Source organism: Balearica regulorum, chromosome 1, assembly GCF_011004875.1.
Source record: "Balearica regulorum gibbericeps isolate bBalReg1 chromosome 1, bBalReg1.pri, whole genome shotgun sequence".
NCBI lineage: Eukaryota > Metazoa > Chordata > Aves > Gruiformes > Gruidae > Balearica > Balearica regulorum.
The window spans coordinates 52,396,169-52,422,348 of NC_046184.1; the positions used below are offsets into that span (position 1 = coordinate 52,396,169).

At 40.3% G+C, this 26,180-nt stretch overlaps 1 protein-coding gene across 6 annotated transcripts; it reads left to right on the forward strand.

The window, feature by feature from the left end:
* The first annotated feature begins 1,633 nt into the window (after nt 1–1,633).
* On the forward strand, nt 1,634–25,479 carry TMPO (thymopoietin). 6 transcript variants are annotated; one of them, XM_075749255.1, is made up of 11 exons: nt 1,635–2,023; nt 11,334–11,460; nt 14,194–14,352; nt 15,925–16,025; nt 20,804–20,923; nt 21,026–21,121; nt 21,667–21,777; nt 22,670–22,759; nt 22,843–22,908; nt 23,062–23,156; nt 24,413–24,845. In XM_075749255.1, exons 1-11 carry the CDS (start codon nt 1,781–1,783, stop codon nt 24,699–24,701), a joined length of 1,497 nt encoding a protein of 498 aa, XP_075605370.1. In that variant the 5' UTR covers nt 1,635–1,780; the 3' UTR covers nt 24,702–24,845. The 6 variants fall into 6 exon arrangements, with proteins under 6 accessions (XP_075605392.1, XP_075605400.1, XP_075605370.1 ...); XM_075749266.1 differs by lacking the exon at nt 22,843–22,908 and having other exon boundaries at nt 24,413–25,479; XM_075749277.1 differs by lacking the exons at nt 22,670–22,759; nt 22,843–22,908 and having other exon boundaries at nt 1,634–2,023; nt 24,413–25,479.
* Nucleotides 25,480–26,180: the final 701 nt, after the last annotated feature.

Below are 26,180 nucleotides of genomic sequence, written 5' to 3' on the forward strand. Positions count from 1 at the left end.
CTTGTCATGTGATACTCATGTTCCAGGAAAAACTTTGGGTAAGATATGCTGAAAAATAAATGGAACCATCTAATTTGTTCTATTTAGACTTAAAAGTGACAGTAGTCAATCCACATTGGTATATGAATATTTGTGTTGTATGCATATGCTGTCAATGGAAGGAAGACGTTTCTACCCATCATTCAGCCTCATTGTCTAACAGATCAAACAGGTAAAGCATATACACCACCAAGAACCGAATACCTTTGGATATAAATTCTAATGATCTACGGATGATGGCTACCTCATATCACTACTTGCACCACATGGTAAATTAAATTCCCCAAGCTAAGCGTCTCTCTTGTATCAGTTACTTTGTTACACCACACCAATTCCTCAGCTGGAAGCATCAGGCTTCTTGTGGGTAGGTCCTTGATTAGCCTTGAAATTATCTTCCACAAATATAACCCTCAGCACCTTCACGGAGCTGGTACCGTAGTAATGGCTAAGTAAACAGCAGTAACAGCCACCTTATTCAGTGATAGAGCAAATCAAAACAGAGGAAATACTTCTCCTCCACAGCGATTTAAAACTCTTTTGGGAACATAAAGAGGAGTGAGTGCCAACACCAACAATCTTGTTTCATGTACATAATCGATGGGCAAATGAAAGTATTCATATTTCAATTCTTATCTCTGATACTGCAATACAGTTATCAAAAGCATAGGATAGTCAGATCTAAATATTAAACTGTTCCCATCGTAAAAGACAGGAAAATTTATAGCACCATATGTTCCCAGCAAGCAGCATGTAAAGCCCTTCAAATTTTGCAATACAATAGAAGCGATTCTTTTTTTTTTTAATATGCCATCCTATCGGAGGCGGTCACCCTAACAAGCGCCTGGTTTACTGGAGAGCGTCCCTGCCGTGGCAGGGGGGTTGGAACTAGATGGTCTTTGAGGTCCCTTCCAACCCAAACCATTCTATGATTCTATGAAATTAGCTATCAGTTTCCCGGCTGGATTTCTTCTCAAACCTGATAGCGTGTTACGAGAAGTTAAACACTTGGCTGGCAGTAGCAGCAAGTTGGGCTACCCGGGGAGGAAACTCTCCTTAAGTGTATTTGCGAGGCAGCCGCTTCAGCAAACGGAAGAAAAGCCGGCGGCAAGCTCTGCGAGCCGATCGCGCCGGGGAAGCCGGTGTCTGAGGAGCAGCGGGGGGAACAGAGCCGGTGGCAGATGTCACAGCACGTCACAGAGATCGCAGCAGGTTACAGGGAGCTCCTTAACCGCCCCACCGCCAGCAGCCCCTCACGACCGGCGCGACGCCGAGCCTGAACCGCCGCCCCAGCAGGGCGCTCCCCGCCCCTCTCCCGGCAGGGGAAAGCAGCCTGCCGCTTCCTTATCGCCAGGGAGGACCGGCCGGGTGGGGGCAGGGCGCTGGCAGCCGCCGTCTGAGGTAGCTCGCGCTCCCGCCGCGCGCGCGCAAGCCCCACCCCCCGCGCCTCTCCCGCCTGAGCCGAATTTAAACTGCGTTACTATCCCTCGCGCAAAGCACTAACGCTAGTGGGTCCCGCGCGCCTCTCCCCTTTTCCGCCCAGCAACCAATAATAGGGCCGCTTCGTTTTCCTCTCCGCCAATTGGGGTGCGGTTTATTGCTGGTTGGGAGAAGCGCTCGGTGTGCGCTCCCGCCCGCCGTGGAGCTGGGTCCCTGGCGCGGGGCAGGCGAGCCCTCCTCCTCCCCCGCCCCTTCTCCCCGCGCTTTGTTGGTGCCTCTCCCGGGAGGGCGGCGGCCGGCGGCGATGCCCGAGTTCCTGGCGGATCCGTCGGTGCTGACCAAGGAGAAGCTGAAGAGCGAGCTGATCGCTAACAATGTGAGCCTGCCGGGCGGCGAGCAGCGCAAGGACGTGTATGTGCAGCTCTACCTGCAGCACCTCACCGCCCGCAACCCGCCCGCCGCCGCCGCGCAGCCCGACTTCTCCAGCGACGAAGAGCGGGAGCCCACGCCTCTGGGCGCCAGGAACCGCGGGGCTGCTGCCGGACGGGTGAGTACCGCCTCCTCTCTCCCGCGCCAGGATCCTGGCCCCCGCCCGCGCTCCCTTGGCTTCCCGGCGGCCTCGGGCCCGCTTTCCCGCCCGAACGGGTCCGCCCGCTGGCGGCTCGGAGACCGGCGTGAGGCGCCGCGGCTGCCCGCGCGTCCTCCCGCGTGGGGCCGGGGACGGCTCCGCCTCACCCTTCCTTGAGGCGCGGCCCGGCTCGGCTGAGGGCGCGATCGTGCCCGGCGGGGACAGTCCCCACCGCCTGGGGCAGAGGGGCAGCGGCGCGCTGCCAGGCGGCCGCCCCGCGCCGGGAGGCGAACTGGGAGCCGCGGTGTCGGTGCCGGGCAGCCGCCGGCTTCGCCTCTGGGTCGCGTCCCGCGTGTGCGCTTCTCGGTGGTGGTGGCGGCGGCTTCGGAGCGGCTGGCCCCCGGCAGCCGTGGGGCGCCCCGGGAGGAGGGGCTCTCCAGCCGGGGAGAGGCAGCGCGATCGTGCGTGGAGCGTGAGACGACTCCCCGACTGTAAATTGGGAAGCCCTTACTTTGATTTGGCGGGCACTCTCATAAGTACTTGGTTGTTGGAGGAGTAAAGCCAGAGAAACTCTGCACGAGTCTGCAACTTTGGAAAGACGACTCCCATCAGCTGTCTCAGTTGTACTGAAGCACCGCTACTCTGTGTAAATACCTCCAGACGAAAGGATGAAGCTGTGCAGGAACAGCTTGTTTGTTTTGTTTAATGAAGTGGACTGTTTAGTGTAAAGAGGGTCTGCGTGATGTAGCTTCTCTCGTACTCCTAAGCATATGTTTTATAGCAAAGTGACTCTGCTGCACATTCAGTTGGTGTACTGTTACTTGCTTGCTTAGCATACTTTCCTTTATCATGTAAGGAAAAAGGGGGGGGGGGAACTGATGCTATTTGGAATTTTTCCCTTTGGGAAAACGCGATTTTCCTTTTTAATTTTTAATAAGTGGTCTGTAAATTTGCATATATTGAGAAAGCAGTTTTTTCATTCATAATTCTAAGCTGTCTGATCTTGTGTAAAGGCTCGATTAATGATTGCCAGCTATTGGAGTTGTAATGTGTGTGATATTACAAGTATTTAGTGATAGTATCTGAAATACTGTCTTTCAAAAACTCACTTGTTAAAAGAGTGTAGAGAACCAGAGTTCTTTAAAGATTTTTCATACTTCAAAAAAAACAACCAACAAACAGTTCTTGAATTAAGAACAGAAGATTGCAACTAAAAGAGGAAGAAGGTTCTAACCAAATTATTTACCTCCTGTTGACCTCTGTCTGGTTCAAATACTTAATTCACATTCACTGGAGAAACTTTGTAGTGAACTAGCTGCTTCTCTGAATTATAATGGTCTGCCTGTAGCATGTGTAAGGTGCTTTTGAGTAAAATAGGATGAGCTTGAATCTGACATGTTTCACACTTGTAGAAGGAAAGTCTCATAACTGCTGAAGTTCCTTGATCTGATTTTTTCCTTTCCCTTCCCCAGTGCTTAAACTTAAACAATTATGGGTGACTTTTTTGATGTTTACAGAATGGGGTGGTACTTTTAACACTTTTGTTAACAATGTCTGGAAGGCTCTGTGCTATTTCTGCTAGTCTTGTGTGTTAATGTCAGAGCAGTGCATCATCATAAATTCCAAAACTTCAGTGAATGGTCTAGTGACAGTTGTTTGGATTTGGGTCTGTCCCATGTCGTCGTCTGTGTCCCACCCCCCCCCCAAAAAAAATATTATTTGAGATATGCTTGCTGTCTCCTTAGTACAGCTTAGGTAGTTCTGAAACTGCCTGTAGCTTGAGTAGCTGTTGTTAATGCCTGATGGCATAAGGGTGCTTCTCTGATCAGCTCTCCTTCCAAAACAGTAATGTACAGATCTGCAGAGTATAAGTCACCCCAAAGCAGTTGGGAGAGGCAGAGTGAAGGAAGTCTGACATCCAGGGGAGTGGGATTCTGGTATGGAAACAAAGTGAAATATTTTGCTAAAGTTAAGAGAGAACAGGAGGGAAAGCACTCAAATATCTGAAAGAAACTAGAAATAAGGAGCAAAGGGAGGAAGCTGGGACTGCAAGGCATTATGGAAAGAAGGAATAAAGTAAAGGAATTCCATATTTCCTGTGAGCACCTTGCAGGCTCTGGACAAAGAGGGCTTCAGCATCCTCTGTCTTTCACCCCTCTGTGTAACTTTATTGTTTTATCTTAGGTGTTGCTTTTATGTGTATATTTAAAAGGACCAGAAAACAATTTGCACTGGGTGCATAAGGAAATAGAAGTACTTTATAACATGTACTGGTATAATAACATGGCTCTCTTCTGTTGTTAGGTTGAGATTTGAGTGACGAAATTGCAATGCATTATTAGTTCTGTTTTTATGTATATTGCAGGTCTTGGAAATTGTAGTGTTGGTTTGTGTACATTGGGGAGGGTGCATGTGAACTAGGCAATCAACTGCTTAATGCTTTTAAAACACCAAAATACTTGACTGTGTTACAAAGATATCTTCTATGGGATTAAAAAATTTGGGCTGCTCTATTCCATGTTTCCTGTACTACTCTAAAAATTTGAATACTGCTTAACTTGAAAATTGCAAAAGTCTCTTCAGATGACTCAGTCAAGACTAGTATTAACTTGTAAAAACATTTGAAAGAGCACTTACAGAGGTTTGCATTTTGGAGGGTTCTGTCCCGCTGTGTTTTCTGCTATTTCTTATTTTTTGGTATTTCTTTGAATGTAGCTTGGTATTATACAATCCTAAAAAAACCCAACCAAACCCCAACAAACAAACAAATAAAACCTCCCCAACCAAACAAAAAAAAAAAGCCCCAGCAAAAAACCTAAACCAACCAAACAAAAATCCCTCAAAACAACCCCAAACAATCAAAAAAACAAGTGAACTGCTTTGGGAGTGAAGACTCATTCCCACTGCTGGGATGAACGAATGAATGCAGGATGCATGGAGGGAGAGGTAGAAAAGGGGCCAAAAATCACTCTTTGAGCAAAGAAATGGGCATTTTTTGAATAGAGAAGAGCAACACAAGTGAGAGTTGTAATGTCTTTTTTTTTTTTTTCTTAAGCTTGTGCTTATTCGGTAGTAATACCAGCATAACAGTTGTACTGAACTTGTGTACCTGCCTGCTGAAGTCCAAATGCCTTGAGTCCTCTCTGTTGCTCAAGTCATCTAGGAAGGACTTGGATCACAGTCAAAAAGCAGTTTCCCCTTCCTTTATGGGCATAGGCTATCAAAGATGTACAAAATATATTGTTTAATATGGCTTTTAGTGTGAAAAATCAATTGTAATCAGGATACCATAATGGCCTGAGTGAGGGTGGTCCTGACTCCTGCCAGTCACTGGAGGGTTCCTGGTCGCTGAGCCTTCTGCAGCCCCGTCCTGCTCTGGGTCTACTCACGCTTCCCTTTAGTAAGTGCGAAGAGTTACAACCCCCTCCGAGTGGCCGTGTCCGTGCTGAGCCCCCCGTGTCGGGGCTGAGCGCGGCGTGGCAGAGCGGTGCGGGTCCGCTGCCGCCGGGAGGGCGAGGGCTGGCCGCCAGGGGGCGCTCCGGGGCCGCCGCCCCCCGCAGGCGCTGCTGCCTCGGCACCCTCGGAGTATGGGGGATAGGGCTGGGGGGCTCGATTTGGGGGGGAATCAGTACCTTACGTGAGCTGTCAGCTGACTTACGGATGCCGAAGGGGAGGAGAGCAGTGTTTTTCTTAAAATGGATATGAGAAGTTCAAAGGACTACTCTGAATATCCATGTGGCAGTCATTGGAAAAAAAACAGTGAAGCTAAACCAGGTCTTTTGATACTAACAGTTAATGTTTTGACACTGCTGTAGTCATTAGTAATTTTGAACTGTCTACACCGTCATTTTAGTGTTTTTTTTTTTCGAAGTTCTGGGCATTTGATAATGGATTTAGATGCACATTTTCTATTGATAAAAGCTGCAGCAATGAGACAAAACCCCATAGTTTTAATTCTACTACAAATTATATTTTTAAATCTATTGCTCTTTCAGCACAGATCTAGCAATATTACATCCAACCTACACCTCTCTTGGAACAAATAAAATCCTTGATATGCTAGTGATATAAAGTTGATATATTATGAGACAAGTGTCGTGCATCGGTGGTGATGCGGGCTGCTGTTTTATTTATATTCATGTGGGTTTATTTGGATCTATTTTTTATTCTGATACAGTAGTGAACATACAGATGATTAACATGTGTGTTCGAGCAGATCAAAACTTAAAGGGGTTTTGTTCTGACTGCATTGTTTTCAGGCCCTGAAACCATGATGCTTTGGAACAGCAAACTCTTCAAGCAGTTAGCATTTTTTTGGCACCTAAAGTTAAAAATTAAACTGTTTTACTGTAGTAAGATCTTACTTCCCCATGGTGAAACTCAGACAGCATTTTTATGCTTTGTAATGTGATACAGCAGAACCCCTTCCTATTGCATAAAGTGCAGTCTAATTTGTAAAGATGACTTCAAGTGCTGTTAAATACATACAATTCACTAGATCAAAGTAAGATTAAATGTTATCCCAAAAATTATTATTTTTTTTAAAAAAAGGGCTTTCCTGTGAAATATTTGAAAGTGTCACTGTAAGTATTACATCTAGAGAAGTGGCCATATTTATTTTTTTGGGGGGTAGAGGAGTGAGGATGAAGGGCTCACTCTGGCTGTATACTCCTAGCAGGAGAGGAAAAGCTTTTAAAATTGTGCTTTTTCGGGCCTCAGTCTGATAATACTGTATAGAGGAGCCAGCTTTTCCAGCTATGCTAATGTTTTTGAGCAACTTTTTTTTCTTTCCTTTTTTTTTTCTTCCCTATTTAGCATAGTGGTACGTGAGGACAGTGGTTGGTATGAGAGACGCCCTTTTTGCTGTGGGGGAATCATCTGTATCTGGATGCTCCTGGTCCTGGTTAGTTATGGGATGACTATCAGGACAGATAGCTCAAAGGAAAAATAACTATGAAATGGCATTTTGCCTCTTCAGGAGTATTGAATTAAAAGTATCATCTTGACACAGTTGCCAAACAGGAGCTGTTCAGAGCTCAGAATGTGTAGGGGTTTTTTTATGACTTAGCTTATTGGTGCATTCCATGTCCTGGAAGAATCTCTTATAAAACATGGAGTGATCTTTTTGACCTTTAAAGTGGTGATTTGAAAAAGAGCATTCAGATGTCTCCTCACTTCTGCTAATGAAAGTATAATGAGAGCATCTGGACCTGAAGGGCCTGTTTGAAAGGTTATAGAAGAGACCTATCAGGTAAAGGTGGGGGGTTTTGTTTGTTTTAATCAAATAGTGAAGTAAATTAAGAGCTAGCTTCAGCTCTTTATGGTCAGAATGATGTGGTAGTGATAGTATCTGTAGCTGAGGTAACTGTATGGTTTCAACCCCTTCCCTATTGAAAAAGGAAGGTGATAGTAAAACTGTTAGTTTATGAAGATTAGGAGTGTGGAAGGTAAAACTGTACGCTCTGATAGGTGAGAGAACGTAAATGCATATATGCTACCTGGTGAAGGAAGAGAATCCATGCAGGGTTTCCTGTGTTCCTGTATCTCTTATTTATTGTGTGCTGTACAAACGTGACCCAGGATACAGGTTAATACCTTTGTGGCCTTTTAAATGACACTCATCTGCTGTTTGGGTGACAGCTGTGGGCAGTAGGGGTGAGGTGACCGAGTAATTCCTGCTGCAGTGCGAAGTCCTGCCATGCTGTTCTGCGCCTTCAGACTTTCTGTGATTTTAGCCTCATGACCTAGGGAGACATGCTTGTTAGAGTGCTGGTGTAATAATGACAGTTATATTTAAATAAAGTAATTCTGTTGAAATAATTTTTGTCTAGCAGTGCATGTCACTTGTTCAGCAGGGACACATACGTAAGCCAGATCTCCAGGTCAGCATTCAGTTGATTGAGCCATGAGACCATCTGTTAGTTTGGTTTCTTGATTTGTTTTTTGTTGTGAATTTTTACTCTTTCACTTAGGTTCTCTGGAAACAACTCTTTGTTATGCAGCATTCATCTGTTTTCAGAGTGCGTACATTCCCGCACTGAGTAACGAGGAATTTAGTGTATTAGGGGAGGAGGGAGTGGAAGGGTTAAGGATTCCCATATCTTATAACTTGGGACTTTTACTGTACATAGGCTTGGAAATTTTAAGTCTGGTACTTAAACTAACTAAGGTTAAAAGGTAGAGAATTCTTAAAGTTGAGTATATTGGTATTTCTGAATAACTGCTGCATAGTTTCCTTTCCATTGTTTATTTAGTCTGTCCTGTAGCTTTTGGTAAATATTGCCTCAAGAGGTATTCGAGGTTAAAAAGTTCAGTAGGACTTGGTTTCAAAAAAAAAACTACTGCAGGGAATGTTTGTGTATGATAGAATAAAAAGTGCAAGGGGAACAGACACCTCTGTATTTCACAGCATAAGTCTATTATTGAGACTTGGCATGTGCAGTTCCTTATCTTTCCCTCCCCTAAGAGAAATACAGCTATTTGTTACCAGAGAGGACACTGTACAAACTCGAGAATTAAAGAGCATTTTGTTGGCATGATTTGGGCTTTCTTAGCCTGTCTTAACCTCATTCAGAGAAATAGTAAAGAAGCCCTGAGCCTTTCTGCTTCTAGTGATGAAGCTGCACCTGTTTGGGATTAAAGTCCTTGGATATCCTAGTGTAGGTGCCATTTAGCTTGAGACTTTAAAATGCTGCTTTTAGTGATGTCCCATAGCTGTTATATTATTTAATGGCTTCTTCAAGGATTACTTGTGCTTGTGTTTGGAGTAGTGCTAGAACTAGTAAAGGTAGCTGTAAAGTTTGTCTGATAAACTGGTCTGTGGCTGTTGGATTTCTATTCAGCAGGAGTGACAAAGATGAGGTCAAGGATAGCTTCCAGTCTGAATCTCATCACTTGCATTTTCTGCTCTTGTCGTTACTGAAAGAAGGTGAAAGCTTTTTGCTGTGGAGAGATGACACTCTGAGAAGATGAGCTTCTCTTATGCTCTTCTTTTCCTGTGGCCCTAGAACCGAGAAGGCTGTGTGGGAGCCCCTTGCTTATAATTCACTTCAGTACTTGTTTAAAGGGTTGGGTCCTAGTTAATCTGAAACAGCCTAACATACAGTTACCAAATTGCCATCTCTGGTGTGAACAGATTTCTCAAGTGAAATATGCAGAGCCTCTTTCATCTTCTGTTTTCTAGAAAATGCTAGACTAGAAATATTTTTTTAATGCTGCTAGCTCTGGATGGAATGAGAACAAGAAAAACCAAACAAACCAAAGATACTATGAGATATGTGAGTACTTGCATTAGAGGACCATATTACTCATTAGTTGCAGTTAGATTTCTGGTAGTTAAGATTTCTGGAAAACATCTAGTAGAATGCTGAGTAGTTCTTCTGTGGTATATTTTGTGTAGTCTTTTCTGTGGCCTCTAAGTGATACACAGGTAGACATACATTAAATCAAATTTCCAGTTTCTTTAAAGTGCCATTGGAATGTTGATTTCCTGCACCATGGTAGTTTTCTTCTGAAATATGGAAATAGCATCTTAGTTAATCTTCTTGGTGATGTGTGCGAACATTAGAGCTGTCAACAGATCCCAACAAGAAAACCCAGGCTGTATTTTGGAACTCTTTTTCACTGTTTGGACAGTTCAGTAGTCCAGAAAAAAATGTACTGAATATAAAATTCTTGTTGATGTGATAGTTAACTTGAAATAGTGTTATGACCAACACATTCAAAAGTAAATACAAGTTTCATATAGCTGCAGATAAGTAGGCTCAGTTGCTTCAGAAACTAATTAGATTTTTATGTGATAAAGGAATGGAATGATTGATAAAGTGAGTTGTAAATCTGTCATTAGTCAAATCTGCCACTTTAGTAACCCTATCCTTTGTTCAGACTGCAAGCAGTCTATTTCTTAAAATTAAGAATAGCATGACCTCTTGGAGGTTCTGTTGCTCTTCAGCCGCTGATTTTAAGTTCATTATGCTGGGATTTTCACAATCCAGGAGTTAAAGGAAGATCTTATTTAATTAGGAAGTCAGTTATATTTGGGAAATCCTTATACAGTCCCTGTTTAGCTTTAAAATATTAAAGACACTTGAGGCAAGACCAAGCTTGCATGCAAACCAATATTGAACTGGCATTAATGGTTTGCTAGATACTGTTGACTCATTTCAGTCATCTTGCAGTCTTTTAGTGTTATCTTACTAAATACAGCAAGAAAAAACCTGTTAATTGTGACTGAGTGTTATAGCATGTTTGTATTTGGAATTTTAGTCTTTAAGTCCCAGAAAACCTAGACAGGCTCTCTGGGTAACCAGGTGAGAAAAATATTAAGTGTGGAAGTTGTATCTGTTTATATCCTACAACAAATATAACTTATTTCAAAGCGGTATCAAGATCATTTTTAGTTGAGAGCAAGCAGATCCTAAACATATTTCTTCTGTCTTACCTCCTCACTCTCTTGCAGATCTTGGAGCAGCAAAGGCTTCCCAAGTTGAACAAATGTTATGATCACTCTGTTTGGATATAGCGGAAACTGCTAATTTAGGAGTAGCATCTTGGCAGATTATTTTGATAACCATCTGTATGTGGTGGTGGTGTATTGCCAACTGTTCAAGTAGTGTTGCCAGAGTTGGGTTTAGGATTTGTTAGAGCTACAGTAGCAGAGGCCTAAGCAGACAGACAGGATTTTGAAAATTTGAGGGTGTTTCTGGCTTTCCCTTTCCTGTACTTGCTTTGGAACATCACGTGGTCTTACAGAGAACACTAGCTAAGTGGGAATGGGGATTTTGGGAACTTGGTTGAGAGGGTGTGGCTACTGAAGAACTTCATATTGTGAGAGGAAGTGTTGACCTAATAGGTAGAAGAATAATGCAAAGAAGTGTCAATGGAATGTAAATATTTGTAGCTTAGTTTAGTGGTAGTGAAACAGCTAGAAGTTTACCTCTCCAATCATAGGAAAGAAATCCTTTCCTGTTGTATACTTGAACTTCAAATTAAAACACACGATCAAAAAAACCAAGTAAGGTTTGTTGTTGGGTTTTGGGTTTTTTACTATAGAGGAGGCTTGTAATGGCTTTTTCCTTATTTAAGTAGGAAACTCGTGCATGTTTGTTTAGTAGGTGTAAATGTTTGAAATGGTTCACATAAGCTTTAGTGCTGCTGATGGTGAGAATATAATTACTTCTACTGGTTTTGTATGTTTAGGACTCTCATATCTTCTTCTTCCCTTAGAAGAAAAAGATGTGTTCTGTATTAACTGGAAAAACTGTCTCTTGTTTCTCTTGCACACTCACAGAAAGCCACAAAGAAAACTGACAAACCCAGGCCAGAGGAGAAGGATGATTTAGATATAACAGAGATGAGTAATGAAGATCTTCAAGAGCAACTTGTGAAGTATGGACTAAATCCTGGCCCAATTGTAGGTAGGTCAACTGAACTGGCAAATGCTTACCTGTTAAACCTATTTCTCACCAAACCTCTGAGTGCTCTAAGCTTCTCTGATACAGTTGCTTATAAAGTTTAGTTCCAATACTGTTGCAATCCTACTTCCCACTTAACATGTTTTCATTGAACTATTTACATTGAGACAACTTGAAGCATTGCAGCGTAGGCAAGTGTGGTGGGTTGATCCTGGCTGGAGGCCAGGTGCCCACCAAAGCTGCTCTGTCATTGCCCTCCTCAGCTGGGCAGGGGAGAGAAAATGTTAACAGAAGGCTCGTGGGTTGAGATAAGGACAGGAGGAGATCATTCACTAATTACTGTCACAGGCAAAAGAGATTAAATTCAAGAAAATTAATTTAATTTCTTACTAATCAAATCAGAGTTGAGTAATAAGAAATAAAACGAAATCATAAAACACCTCCCTCCACCCCTCCCTTCTTCCCAGGCTTAACTTCACTCCCAATTTCTCTACCTCCTCCCCCTGCAGCGGCACAGGGGGACAGGAATGGGGGTTGTGGTCAGTTCATCACATGTTGTCCCTGCCTCTCCTTCCCCCTCAGGGGGAGGGCTCCTCACATTCTTCCTCTGCTCCAGCGTGGGGTCCCTCCCATGGAGACAGTCCTCCACCAACTTCTCCAGTGTGAGTCCTTCCCACGGGCTGCAGTTCTTCATGAACTACTCCTGCGTTGGTCCCTTCCACAGGGTGCAGACCTTCAGGAGCAGACTGCTCCAGTGTGGGTATCCCATGGGGTCATAGGTCCTGCCAGCAAAGCCTGGGCTTCCCATGGGGTCACAGCCTCCTTTGGTGTCTCTGTTTGCTCTGGCACGAGGTCCTCCACGGGCTGCAGGTGGATATCTGTTCCACCATCATCCTCCATGGGCTGCAGGGGACAGCCTGCCTCACCATGGTCTTCTCCATGGGCTGCAGGGGAATCTCTGCTCTGGTGCCTGGAGCACCTCCTCCCCCTCCTTCTGCACTTACCTTGGTGTCTGCAGAGTTGTTTCCCTCACACATTCTTACTTGTCTCTGTGGCTGCAATTGCTTCTGGGGTTCTCCCCCCCACCCCAACCTTCTTAACTATGTTATCCCAGAGGCGCTGCCACTGTCACTGATGGGCTCAGCCTTGGCCAGTGGCAGGTCTGTCTTGGAGCTGGCTGGCATTGGCTCTGTTGGACATGGGGGAAGCTTCTAGCAGCTTCTCACAGAAACCAACCCTGTAGTCCCCTGCTACCAAAACCTTGCCATGCAAAACCAATAGAGCAAGTCCACAGTTTGTTCCTCTCATGTTACAGGCCAGCTGGAGATCTTCCAACTTCTGTTTTGAAGCTGTGCAACTATTAGTTAAAGTTAAGCACTGGAAGAATTAGGTCTTCTGATAGGTTGAGATCTGGGGCCTGCTTAAGTAGAAAATACATCTTACATAATAAGCTAATAGCATTGAGAGTAGAATGAGAACATGGAACTTCCCCTTCCCTAGAGCATTTCCTACTTATTGCATTGTGCAGTAATGTTTTCCTTTGATTTTATTTTTTTTTCTGGCCCCTTGAACCAAGCATTCTATCCTGCATGCTCACCTACTTCAGGAGAAGTCCTGACCTCAGCTTAATCTCCTGCCTTGGGCACTCACCTCTGATGTGGGATCAAAGTTCCTTGCCTTTCAGATAGTGCACCAGCTTAATGGCAAGGTGCTTTGATTTCACAACTCTTCAAAAAAGATGGTTGCCTGTAGTGTGTTAAGCCTTCCATGGAGTGTTCTTGAAATGCCATGTGGATGGAAATGCCAGCGATGGAGCCTGGAGTCCTGTGTGTATTCTAAGTCTTACACATAATATTTTCTGTTGGCTGATTTTGTATGCCTTCCCTTTCAACCTATTCCTGTTGGATAGTGCTGAAGTTTCTGAAAAATTCAAGTACCTATGCAGTCTACTGGAAGGATGTTCAGATTAGTCTAAGTAAATGTCTTAGTTCTTACAGGATATGGATTCTGTTTCTTCTGAGAGTCTGCCACTTGTTTTAAGGGTCACTTCCTCTTAGCTGAAATCTTCTAAGGTTAGACTTTTCTGCAGCTAACAGCTTAGGCACTGGTCATCTCTACAGATTTCTGCGAGCACAGATCTCACATGGAAGTATGTGCTAGACTTGATACTTTTTAGTTTTAAGCAGCTGTCCTCTTAGATCAAGTGAGCCAACCTGATGGCTGGATGTAGCAAACAGGAAGTTCTGTTGTTGCTGCTTACTTGTACCACATCTTGTTCTTATGAACTGAATTTGTCAACAGAGCAAAGGTTAAAATAAGGGGGAAGGGACATTAATTCCAGGGTAGAGGGATTAAGAGGATAATAGTGGAATCTGCATGGAAACTGTCACCCTTGCAATATCATCTCACTAAATTTGTGAGGGCATGACAGCTCATCTATTGCAGCATATGAAACAAAACATCTAAGAAGGTCCGTTCCCTTTCCATAGATAGATGCTTGTAACTTTCAGTATACTAACAGGTCTCAGTTTAAGAATTCTCTTAAATCAAAAAGTTAGAAGCCTTACAGGTGGAGTTAAATACTTAGAGGTATATATGACTGTGGGCCATACAGACAGTTTAAAAATAAAAACATACATTCAAAGATTCCCAAGGAATATATAGAAGCCAAGTTCTAGCAATCAGGTTGGGAAAGATGAAAACTGTATCTTTAGCATGTATCCTTCCTTGTTATAGCTACTACTAGGAAACTTTATGAGAAAAAACTGTTGAAACTGATGGAGCAAGATCCAGAACTGAAGGGTCCTGTGCCTCTTCCAGCAATTTCTTCAGCTGCTGAGAATGCCGGACAGAATGGAAATAATGATTCTGACCAGTACAGTGACAATGAAGAAGGTAAGACTTAAGTGGAACTTACATGTGAACTCTTCAAATTATACATCAATAATACCTGCTGTAGAAGAAATATCTAGAGAGAGCATGATCTTGCTGCTAGGTGAGGCTTTAAAAGGCTGCTGTAGACCATCTGAGTCATGTACGTGATTATGCAATACTAGCACAGTGATCCAGGTGCCTGTTCTTGGAAGGGAAACTTTTTGCTACTAAACTGTTCCCTTTTGTCCATTTTTGCCAGATTGGAGCTTGTAAATCTGATCTGCCTGGAGATCAGGAGATCTGCCTGTTAAGCGTTCCAATGTTCTTTGCACTTCATTTTTAAGTGCAAGTGCAATTTTGTTTTACAGTGCTCACAGTAGTTATCTTTACTATAGAATAGCATATGAATGTTTGTTAAACCTCTGTACTTCTTAAAATGTTGTTAAGTGTCTCTCATGTATGACTCAGTCCCTTTTATGCTCTGTTCCTTATGGACTTAGTTTTGGCTGGGTTGATTGGTTGGTCTTGGCTGTGGGTTTTTGTGGTTTTAATAGCAAGGTATATATTAAAAATATAGGGGTAGAGGAAGTAGAACGTAAATCGCACCATCATGCATTTTACAAAAAGTAAAAACAGTGTAGGCTTTAAAGACTGTCTTGAATGGAGTGTTAAAAGATGCCTATTTAGTTTTGGGAGTGTTTTGGGTTGGTTTTTTTTTTTTTTTTCGCAGGAACTTCCATGGAGATAGGAAAGAAAGGGTTGAAATAGAAGTAGAAACTCATTGGATCTCCCTTGCATGTTTGGGCTTGTTTTTGAACTCTAATCTCTTGCTCTTTCAAGGAGGGAAGGGATGTTAGAGATTTATTTACTTATTTTTAGGACAGCCAACAGCCTAGTCACAACTGACAGCTATCTCCTTATATTTACATGTGCTTCATGTAATTACCAAACTGTTCAAACACTGGGGGGAAAAAAACAAAAGCAAACACACACACAAAAGAATATAAATGTTTCTATGCACTAATGCTTAAAAAGCTAAGGGATGTTAATAAATAAACTCTAAATATGTTGGTGTTAATGCTATTAGAATTTTAGAAAAGCTGGGGGGAATAATACACTCTCTTACTGGTAAGGTGACTGACTGCTAACCACTCACCCTCCTTCTGCATCAACAAGGAGCTTTTTTATAAAAGGACCTATTTTAAAGGAAACTAAACTAACAGCTTAAAGAATGTTGAAAAGCTTCAATACCCTTGCTACAGTCAATAGTGTAATGGTACTTTGGTTAAAGTAATTGCAACTTGATACCAGTTTCTGGAATAGTCAGCTTATCTGAAATGTAGGATTCTTAGGACAAAACTGAAAAATTATTTTTAAACACTGACCCAAGTATTTAAGGTGGTTATTTAAAAGTCTTTGTTCTTCTACATTCAGTGGAGAAGCTTACCTGTATCTCAACTTTTTTATGAGTTACCATTTCTTTAAAAAGTTATGTTGCCTCTTAAAATGAGTTTTTATTAAAATACAATTGGTTTAAACTAGTACAACAACCAGTAGTATTATAGAAACTAGTTATATTAAAACTGGTTACAGATCCGAAGACTGAGCTGAGGCTTGAGAAGAGGGAGCCACTGAAAGCCAGGACGAAGACTCCAGTAGCACTCAAACAAAGAAGAATTGTTGAACACAACCAGGTATGTTTAATTCAGTGGCACCTGGAATGGCTACTAACTGCAGGTGATGGTGCTCACTAAACACCTTACTAAGTGGGCTATGCTGTTTTAAAAGTTCTTTCAGAAAGCCTGTTCTAATACAGCATGAAAATCTTGTGAATTAACTATAGATGCTGTTCTTAGCCTGTCTGTTAACATAGTCTGCTAAAAGCTGTTTGTCTGACTTGCCAGCTGCTGTAGCATCTCTTAGAGAAAAATAATATGCAACCTTAACATGTTTAGGTTTGGAAACTTGACAGCCTTTTTAAGTCAGATGAGCTGATGTCATCCTGTTGGATGTTTGTAAACAACTTGATTTCAGTTTCAAAGAAGCAGTTTCTTAAAAAAAAAAAAACCCTTTGGAAAAAGGCTATTTTTTGTGGTTCTTTTTTTGTATTTGACTTGTTTTAGAAGGTTTTTAAAATAGAACTCTTATATGTATAGGTTTTGATATCTTTAGATACATGTATGCATTTTAAATACATGTTTGATGTAAATATAATACATGAAAGTAAGGTACTTCTGTATATGCCTATTTACATATAGAAGCGTGTGTATGTGTGTACACACATGCACTAGCTATCTATATAATTTTTTCCTCAACTACGCTTCTCACAGCAGTACTAGAGTAGACATTAATTTGTTGGAAAGCTTCTAAGAAGAAAAATGATAAACAGGTTTAAATCTTGCTGTATGTACCTGCCACTTGTCCTTTACTTACTAAGACAACAGAACTAATATTATTTATGAAAGAGAGATTTTACGGAAGCACCTCAGGTTTTCAAACGGCTGGCTAAATGCTCCATTCAGTAGTTTGTGGCTGATGGGTCACTGTGGTGTGACAGTGTCACTAAATACCCTGTTCCCTAGCTTAGGTTACATAAGATCTTTACAGTGTTATTCATCTGACCAATAAGTAGTGGAGTTGTGCTACAGTAAAGGATCTCTATAGAAAACAGTCGGTGATTCAATCTGACCTGTTAAATAGCTTGATGTATTTTAGCAGATCAGTGACTTTTCTCACTACTTTATAGTATGGTAAATGGCAGATACTTCTTGTTTAGATGGTGTGTATGTATAAACATGCTTTTGCTATGGATGCCCCTTAAAGCAGGTAACATGCTGCTATGTGAGCTTGGGTAATACAACACAGTCATGGAGATCCACAACTGGTTCTGTTTATTTTTAATTGGATTTTTAGGGGACAAGCTGAACATATTTCACTTCTACAAATAAAAACACACATATAGTTCAACGTACAAATTACTCCTTAATTCATTCAGGCAACTGCTGTTTATGATGGTCTTCATAATGGGAATCTGAATCTTGAGGTTCTTGTATTTTAAGAATTACTTTTTTCTAAATTACTATTCACCCAGAAATCCCTGCCAGCCTCAATGTGATAGAGGTATTTAATTCAGGTATCAACAAACAAAACTTCCTAGTCTTCAGGAACCCACTTACAGAATAAAAGGGAAGAGATACAGTGATGTATTTTTGTGGCAGTTTCAAGTGATGAGTGCTTAATTTTTTTGTCCTCCAACTTCACTGTAATAATATTAGGTCATTACTGTGTTTTGTCTTGCAATCTTTTACATGTGCAGTATAGCTGCAATATTTTGTGACTTTCATATTTTACTTACCAGTAGTTAATCAAAAGAATATCACTTGATTAATCAAATTATCTAATTTCAAAATTATGCCAAATTCTTCTGGAGCTCTAACTCTCTAGCTTGTTAAACCTTTTACCTTTCAACTCCTGACAGCTGTGTTTACAAACAAAACAAAAAAACCCAAAACAAACACCAACAGAAATTTACAGCTGCTTGAAGCCAAGAACAACTCAATGACTTTGGCTAGCAAATGTGTGTGGTCATATATTTTGCTGAGAATAAAAGTGGAAGATGGGGGAAGATTTTTACATCTCTTTTTTTCCTTGCTCTCTCCTGTGAAATTTGATCTGAAGTTTGGAGCTGATGTGTCAAGTGACCATACTCATTCTGTATAGTTACATGCAGCTGTCATGCACTGGGTGGCATTAGCTCAGAGTGGTGGGGCTGAACTGGTTGGTAGTGTGGTATAAGCAGACTTGCTAGTCACTTCTGGGTCCTGTGCAGCACTAATCTTAGTCCAGATGCACACAGCTGAAAAGATTGTCTGTCATTTGGCATGGATGGATGTTGCTGTTTGCTTAAGAGTGCAAATAGATAGTCTTTTGCAGGCTGGTGCAAAAGAAATTGGGTGAGGAGGTTGAGCAGGCTTATGGGTCTTATCAGTCAGTTAGCAGTGGAGGGCTAGATGAATTTGAGCTCTCCTGTTTGTGCTTAATTGCCTCTTCATAATGAACTGGGAAAAAACCCTAATTTGAATGCCCCCTTCCAATCAGGTAGGTGAATATAGAGTTCACAACAGAGCCTAAGGCCTCATAGTAAATGGCACTGGACAGAGAGGCAGGCTAAACAACTTAAGCATTAAGGGGCCCTAGCAACATAAAACTACACTCTCTTGTTGAGATTTTGTGGAGTGACATTCTGCCTGTGCTGTGTTCCCTTACTCCTCCCTGCATTTTTTTGACTACTTGTATAGCTGGGCTTCTTAAAAATAAAACATGCAGCATTGCAGCTGCTGGCATACAAATTTCATGTGGTGTAGACCAAATAGAAAACTTAAGTGATAGCTGAGGTAAACTCACAGTGTATAGCTTCACTGCTCGTGAGTAATTTGACAGTTAAAAGCACATGCTGAATAGTACTTGAGTACCATACCATCATAACTTTCTTTAGTTACATACAGGGTGTTGGTGTACCCAAAAATGAGTGTTACATTCTAATAGAGTTTATTTAGTCCAAATATTTGTGTGGTAAGCAGACAAGGCCTGCTGAATTGACAGTGAAGATAAACTAGAACTGTAGACAACTTTTTTCTATTATTTTGGCTGTTGAATATGCTCTACTGAAGTCTGGATGGGTCTTATGCAGCAGATCCTGTTTTTTTCCATGACTTTTCATGCAAGAAAAAACTTGATACTTGGTACTTTAAACAGATGACTGACAAGCATCGAAGAACTAAGGAGAGAGGGGAGAGGCAGTTGTTTACTGAAGTACTTCTAACCTTTCATTAGTGGAAAACTCATTCCTAGTTAAACAGCCTGGGGCAGGGGAGCTCTTCATTAGTAGGATGAGTGAATGGCCTTACTGCTTTCTTGAGTGGAATATGTTTTGAGTGGAACCACTCTGAAATTACTGTTTTTCTCTAAGCTTCTAAAGAAAAGTTAAAAGTACAACCTCCAATCATGATACCTCTCAAAGTGTATGGCGGTGTCATGATTGGAGGTTGTACTTTTAACTTTTCTTAGTAAGGAAGAGAAGCTGGTGTCCGAATATATAAAGAGGGGTTGGGAAATCTTTTATCAGAAGTCTGTTTAAATTGAAAAGAATATTGGAGACTTAGGCTGAAATCTACAATTCTATACGAAACACCTGAATCTGGACTTGAGATCTGTGCATAAGTATACATCATTTGGTTTTCAAAGTATTTCAGTGACTTTGGAGTAAAGTGAAACACTTTTGCTCCATCTGCTGGACATACAGCAGCTGTAATACAGAACTTCTGTTAAGAATCATAATGCTGCTCAGCTTCTAGTTTCCCTGCAGTGGGTACAAATGGATAATGGATAAGGGCATTGTTAAAGCTTTTTCCCCCTCTCATTAAAGAAATATTGTCCAGTCTGTTCTCTTAAGACATTGTTTTGGGGCTAATACTGTTCCAGTGAAGTTATTTCTGCTGTTAGACCTGTAACTGACAGTTGTACGTGTCTGTGTAACTTCCATCAGCACCGAGTGTAACTTCCAAAAACTTGGTAATACATCAATGCATGAGGTGTTAATGTGCAAAGATTTCATTGTTAATAAAGTAATTATCTTTAAGCTTAACCAAATAAAAAGGAAAATCTTGTATATAATCTAGAAGAAGCAGCCCCTCATTTCCCTTTCCCTCCAGGTCTATGTTTGGAATTAGTTTTGAGGAAGATTTTTTCTGTAAGGATTTTTTCTTTCAGCATAATACTTGCAATAAGGCATAGGGAATAATCTGTGTTTGTTAATGGCTATAAAAGTTTGGCACTTCATGTTATTATTTAGATTTGTTAAGATCTGTATCAGGCTTGATTGTTTAAACCTACTGTTATTTGAAAATTGTGAGAGTTTTATCTCTATGTGGAACCTTTTAAGATCATAAAACATCTCTCCCTGCCCCCTATGGCTGGAGACTAGTTCCTGTTGAAGTGTAGGTGGCAGTGCCTAAAGCATTTCCATCTCTGCTTGAGAGAATAACCCCTGTCTGGGTAAAGAACGAGGTGATGCTTTCTGCTTATGCTCATAGATTAATTTTTTGTGTGTGTGTGTGTGGGCAGGTAATGTAATGGGCCTGAAAGCCAACATATCTACTTTCCATGACTTGATGTAACTACTTGTAGCATTAGTTCACTCTATTGCAGTGAGCAGATTATCAGTTTTTAGAGTCAGGCATTATCTAGTCAGGTCTGTATTTGAACAATATTGTACTCTAACGTAAGTATTGTGGTCAACACTACTAATCTAGCTAGCTATTCATTATGGAATGTATTAGGATCCACCTTTATTGGGGGGGATTGCAGACACACTGCTTCTGGAGTATGCATGCTATTCTGGCTTTTGGTTTTGGGTATCCAATGTTGAGAGCTGGCTTTCATGTATTTGATCATGTGTTTGATGCTTGAATAGACCTATTCTCAAGATGGAGTTACTGAGGCTGTCTGGACAAGTGGATCTTCAAAAAGTGGACCTCTGCAGGCATTTTCTAGGGAGTCTACAAGAGTGTCAAGAAGAACACCAAGGAAAAGGGTGATGAGAGGCTTCTTATAATAGACAAGCTTTTTTCTCACTGTTAGGGTCCTAGTGGCTATTTTATTCAATTGTTTTCTTTTGTTTGTTTTAAACAAACAGGTGGAAGCTACAGCGCAGTTGCCTGTAGATGATGCTGTAATAACAGAGAGTACTCCTATAGCTGAAACTATATTGACTGCAAGCAACGAGACCCTAGTAAATATGCTTAGTAAATATGTTTAATAAATCACGCAAGTGGTATTCTTCTGTAATATATATTTACTGACAGAATAACAGACTGTTTTAAGGAAAGTAAGAGTATTCAGTGGTCTTTAAAAACACATATTCAGTATCTGTATTAGTACCTAATGCTGTTCACTTTGAGATGGGACTAGGTAGACACCTAGGTCCCATCTGATGTCTTTTTGGGGGGGAGGGTTGAGAAGAACCACTCTAAAAGCTTAGATCTTTTCTTAATTTAATGAAGAACATGCAGAATATCTGCCTTTAAGTTTGGCTTTTCTTGTGAGCTAAATAGCTTTTCATATCTCTAAATGGCTTAAAAGAAACTACTTGGGATGATAAGCAATGTGTTTCCTGTGCTTATTTCAGAGTATCTGTTATATAACCTTCTTGAGTTAACTCCTAACATGCATATATTCAATGCACATAAAGGTTTTGTTGTTTGGTTCTGCCCCCTCCCCTCCTTTTATTTTGTATTTTGGCTGATTCTGAGTTTGAACAATTTTGAATCTCGGCAGGTTGTCAATAGGGTGCCTGGAAATTTCAAGCATGCAGCTCCTACACTGTCAATCAGTGAACTCTCAGACATGCCCAGAAGAACACCAAAGAAACCATTGATGACAGCTGAAGTAAATAAATTAAAACTTAGATTGCTCTTGCTTACTCTCTGTGAACAAGATTCTTGTGTGTATGTGCTTACTCCTTAGTACAGAAGGGGTGGAGTATGTCACTGCCCAGGTGGCAGTAGTCAAAATAGACTAGCTTTGTTACATGGCATAAAAGAAGAGAATAGAAACATTTGAATCTTCCCCTTTCAGATTTTGGGGGGTGTGTGTATAAATCCTGCTTTCTTTTTTTTTTTTTTCCTTTCCTAAGCCAAATATGTTTTGGTGTGTTATTTTTCCTTGTGCTGCTATTTCTTTTTTTCTGTACAAAATGTAGGTTTTTTCTTTTACATTCTTTGAATAGCTCAAAGACAGAGCAGAATTAGGTTATCTACCTTTGATCTTGTAAATCAGCTTGTCCTGAAAAACCACAGTGTGCCTTAATTTAGAGAATCAAATAGTAGGATTACTTTAGAACAAAAGCCTGAATTTAAAGTGTCTGTAGATTCTTGTCAGTTATAAAGAAAGATAATAATTCTTTTACTGTTTACCTATTTAAGCTGTCAAAATTATATATGTCTTGGAGAACTGTCTTAAAGCACTTGCAAGTATCTGTAATTGTATTGATGTAGTACTGTAATATTGTGGGATTTGACATTACAAGATAATATTTGGCTGAATTTAAATGGAGTTCATTGCTTCATGTAGATAAAACTTGTATTACCACTTGTGAAGCCTATTCTACCAATGGATCCGAGATTTATGAAATTGGCTACTTTGTTTATAATGTGACTTTGTTTATAATGTAGACTTAGTTGTCAAACAGAAGGTTGTCAGAAAACTTGATGGTCTATTTCAGACTGCATTAGGCTTTTTCAGTTAGTGTTCTACTGTACTGTGGCATTGTTTATTACAGCAAGAAGAGACAGATTGCCCACATCAGTGCTTCCTTAATCATGTTGGCCACTACCAATCCTGTGATCTGCTCAACACAGCCATGATAGAGGTGATGGTTAAGTTTTTTTTGCTCATCTGCATCATTGGCTGGCAGGTGTATTGTATTTATGCAACATATTCTTTATCTTAAAGGAAACTGAGGAGAGCACTGAATTCTTTAAGACACCAAAAGTGACCAGACAGCTGCCACTAACAAAGGTTAAACTAACTTCTAAAACCCAAAAGAAACCTTCTTGAATGTCACCGGGTGACTCATGCATTAGAAATTGCACATGGTTATGGTCACTGAGATAGTTATGCAGGAGCTTTTTTGTTTTGTGGTTAGTCCTATAACTGGTTTTGGTTTCCTAGGTGCTGGAGAGAACTCATACAGAAGAACGAAGAGTAGAAAGGGATATTCTTAAGGAAATGTTCCCCTATGAAGTATCAACACCTACAGGAATTAGGTATTTCTATGTTTTTTGGGGCTTGTTTCTCAGTTCTTGTAAACTTATATAAGCTCAGAAGTCTTTTGATTATATTGGTAGATTCTGAGGAGCAATTTTTACACTCTGTCTCAATGACAGTTGAGATAACTGCCTAGCTCTTCTGTTCTATATACATAGTTTTGTTAGCCAAAACAGCCTATTCATTATTTAAATTGGGGGTGGGAGAACAGAATAGTGCTATAGTAGGAATTATTACTGGAACGTCCAGATGCTAAATGTTAAATGGAAAGGGCTTCTCTGTGGTAATGGCTCACAATATTTAAGCTTTTGGCTAGATGCCACTGCAATTTGGCCCGCTGTTAAACTAAGGAAAGAACTCCCAGCATAGATTGGAGCTTTCTCTTTGAAAGCCAAAAAGAATTTTCAAATACCTTTTTCCTTTAAGTAGCAGTTGTCTTGTAGTCAGGTTATTCTTAGCATGAATGAGGCTGGCATCTAGGAAGGGCTATTAAATTTTTCATTGAAACTTTTTTATTTAAACAAAAATTGAAACAACCCTCTGGATAATTAAGCCATTCACAAAACTTTGTCCTGTTTAGAGAATAAGTTTCCCTATGTTAAGATGTGAAATCAACTCCTTCATTTCAACGTGTTAATTATAGCTTCAATTTAAACTGCAATTGCATAAAGCGTTCCCATAAGGAGAATGTATGTTATCAGTTACTACTACTGTGGTGTATCTGCTCACCACTCAGCTTTGTTGTCTCTTGTTTTGACCTATATCGGTCTAGTTAATTCTATAACACTTTTTAAAAATAAAAATCATGTATGTGTACTCCTTGTATATAAGGACTTGGCAATGTACGTGGGTTTCTTAACCCTTACTGCTTTGTCTTCTGGCTCTGTGTATTGGCTTACCCGTCAGTAGATAGTGTAATGGCCAGGGACAATCTATGGTTTAGAACTCACATTGGGGCTGCATAAGTGATCACTAAAGATGCAGACAGAGACACTTCCTAGAGTTTTATTGCCAGTTATGATCCATTGATTGTGCGGATAGGTGAAGTAAACTGGCATTTGAGGTTTTTTAAGGAGTGCTTGTTTGAACACTGAATAATTAACATGTCTTTCATTACTATTTTTAGAACTTGAGACATATTTCAGGTACTGCATTCACTAGAACTAACTTTTAGTTCTTTAATGATACTAAAATTTTCCTGTATATCATAGATTGCTCTTTTAAATATGCAACACTTTTATTTTTTTATTAACAGTGCTAGCTGCCGTAAACCAATCAAAGGCGCTGCTAGCCGGCCTATAGAGCACAGTGACTTCAGATTGGAGGAAAGTTTCTCTAAGTATGCTCCAAAATATGGTACCTCAACTGACATCAAGTCGGAGAAACCACCAACGAAAAAAGAACGCTCTGTTCCCCTGTGGATAAAAATTCTTCTCTTTGTTGTTGTTTCGGTCTTCTTGTTTTTGGTTTATCAGTCTATGGAAACTAATCAAGGGAATCCTTTCTCTAAATATTTGAATAGTGCCTCTCTGGGCAATGCCTAATGAGTATCTTTCTGAAAGGCACACCCGATTTGATCTCCTGTCTTTAATTGTAGAGAACTCTTCTGCCCTCTCATCGGCTCAAGGACTTCTTACAAATAATGTGATTGGAACCTGATAAATTGGATAAATGAAGCAAGATAATATTAAATGGACATCGTTAACTTTCTGGACTTTGGACTAGTAGGAGATCAATTTGCCATAGGAGTAACATTTTTTTAGATATTTGAACTTTTTGTAGGCTTTATTTTTTTAATGTGGACAGCCTTTAAATTCATTTTTGAGAAACTGTATATTTGCTTTTGCAAGAACTTGGAAGCTGAGAAGGGCAAAAATGTAGTAAAATGTGAAGCTGTGTTTTTAAAGCTTTTCCTTTGTACAGAAAAGTAGTTGTACTTTTGTCTCTATAGATAATTGTGGAGGAGGATTTTAACACGTGATAAAGGGAAATGCATTTTCGTATGCATTTTTTCAGTAACAATGTAACTGAATTTGATCAATTAGGATATAGGGAGAGTACAACAACAACCTTTTCTGTAGATTACTGTAACTTTTAGTAAATGTAACTGTAAACCTGTTTGCATTTCTGTAAAAGTCTTAGTATCATATTAGCAACTGTTTAAGTGTAACATCATTTAAATGTATCACTTCATTTTAGTGCTTACAGTGTTGTAGGAGCTGAATACAAATCTAATTGGCAACAGATGTCTTAGAAAAACTTATTTATTAGTAATATGCGTGGAAAATAAAAATTGCATCAATATAATTTGTTACTAAAATACTTTTTTTGGGTCAAGGTTGTTACTGAAGTAGTCTAAATTCTGACTTTAGCAGTGGTCTTTTTTTTTTTATTAAAAGCGAGGTCTTTCCAATACAGCTTTATGTGATTATCTTTGGATATTCATGTAGAGAAGTATTCTCAAAGCGTGAAAATTCCATATGAAGTTTTATTCTTGTATGAAGAGGGCATTGCTGCATTTTCTGCTACAGTTTCATCTTCTAAGGTGAGATTTACTACTTTCATGCAGTTGAATATTTTTCTCAGTGGAAGCATGCTGAAACACTCTATATTGTGTAACTTAGTAGTGAAGTCATCTTCCTGCTCAACTACCAATGAAGAGTGATAAGCAACAATTTTTAAAGTGAATGTATACATTTTGGTGTGCTTAAATCTGCAGCATACAGATGTTCAGTCTTACTGCTTGGTACAAAATCGCAATAAATCATACTACTTATTCTTAAAGTGCTACTTATAAAAAGCTGAGAACATTAGTTAATAGTCAATGTCTTTTTACTCTAGGTACAGTTATTGTGTAGACTATAGCTATGGGGAAGCTTTACTTTCTGTGAACTTTGGAACAAACATGGTAATTTGTAGCAAAGCAATAGGGTTTTCTTCTGTTAAGATTAATGTTTTTTTTTTCCTTTTAATCTGCTTTTTTGAGTAATCCAAATAGCTAAACTTGTGTCCATCCTGTAGAA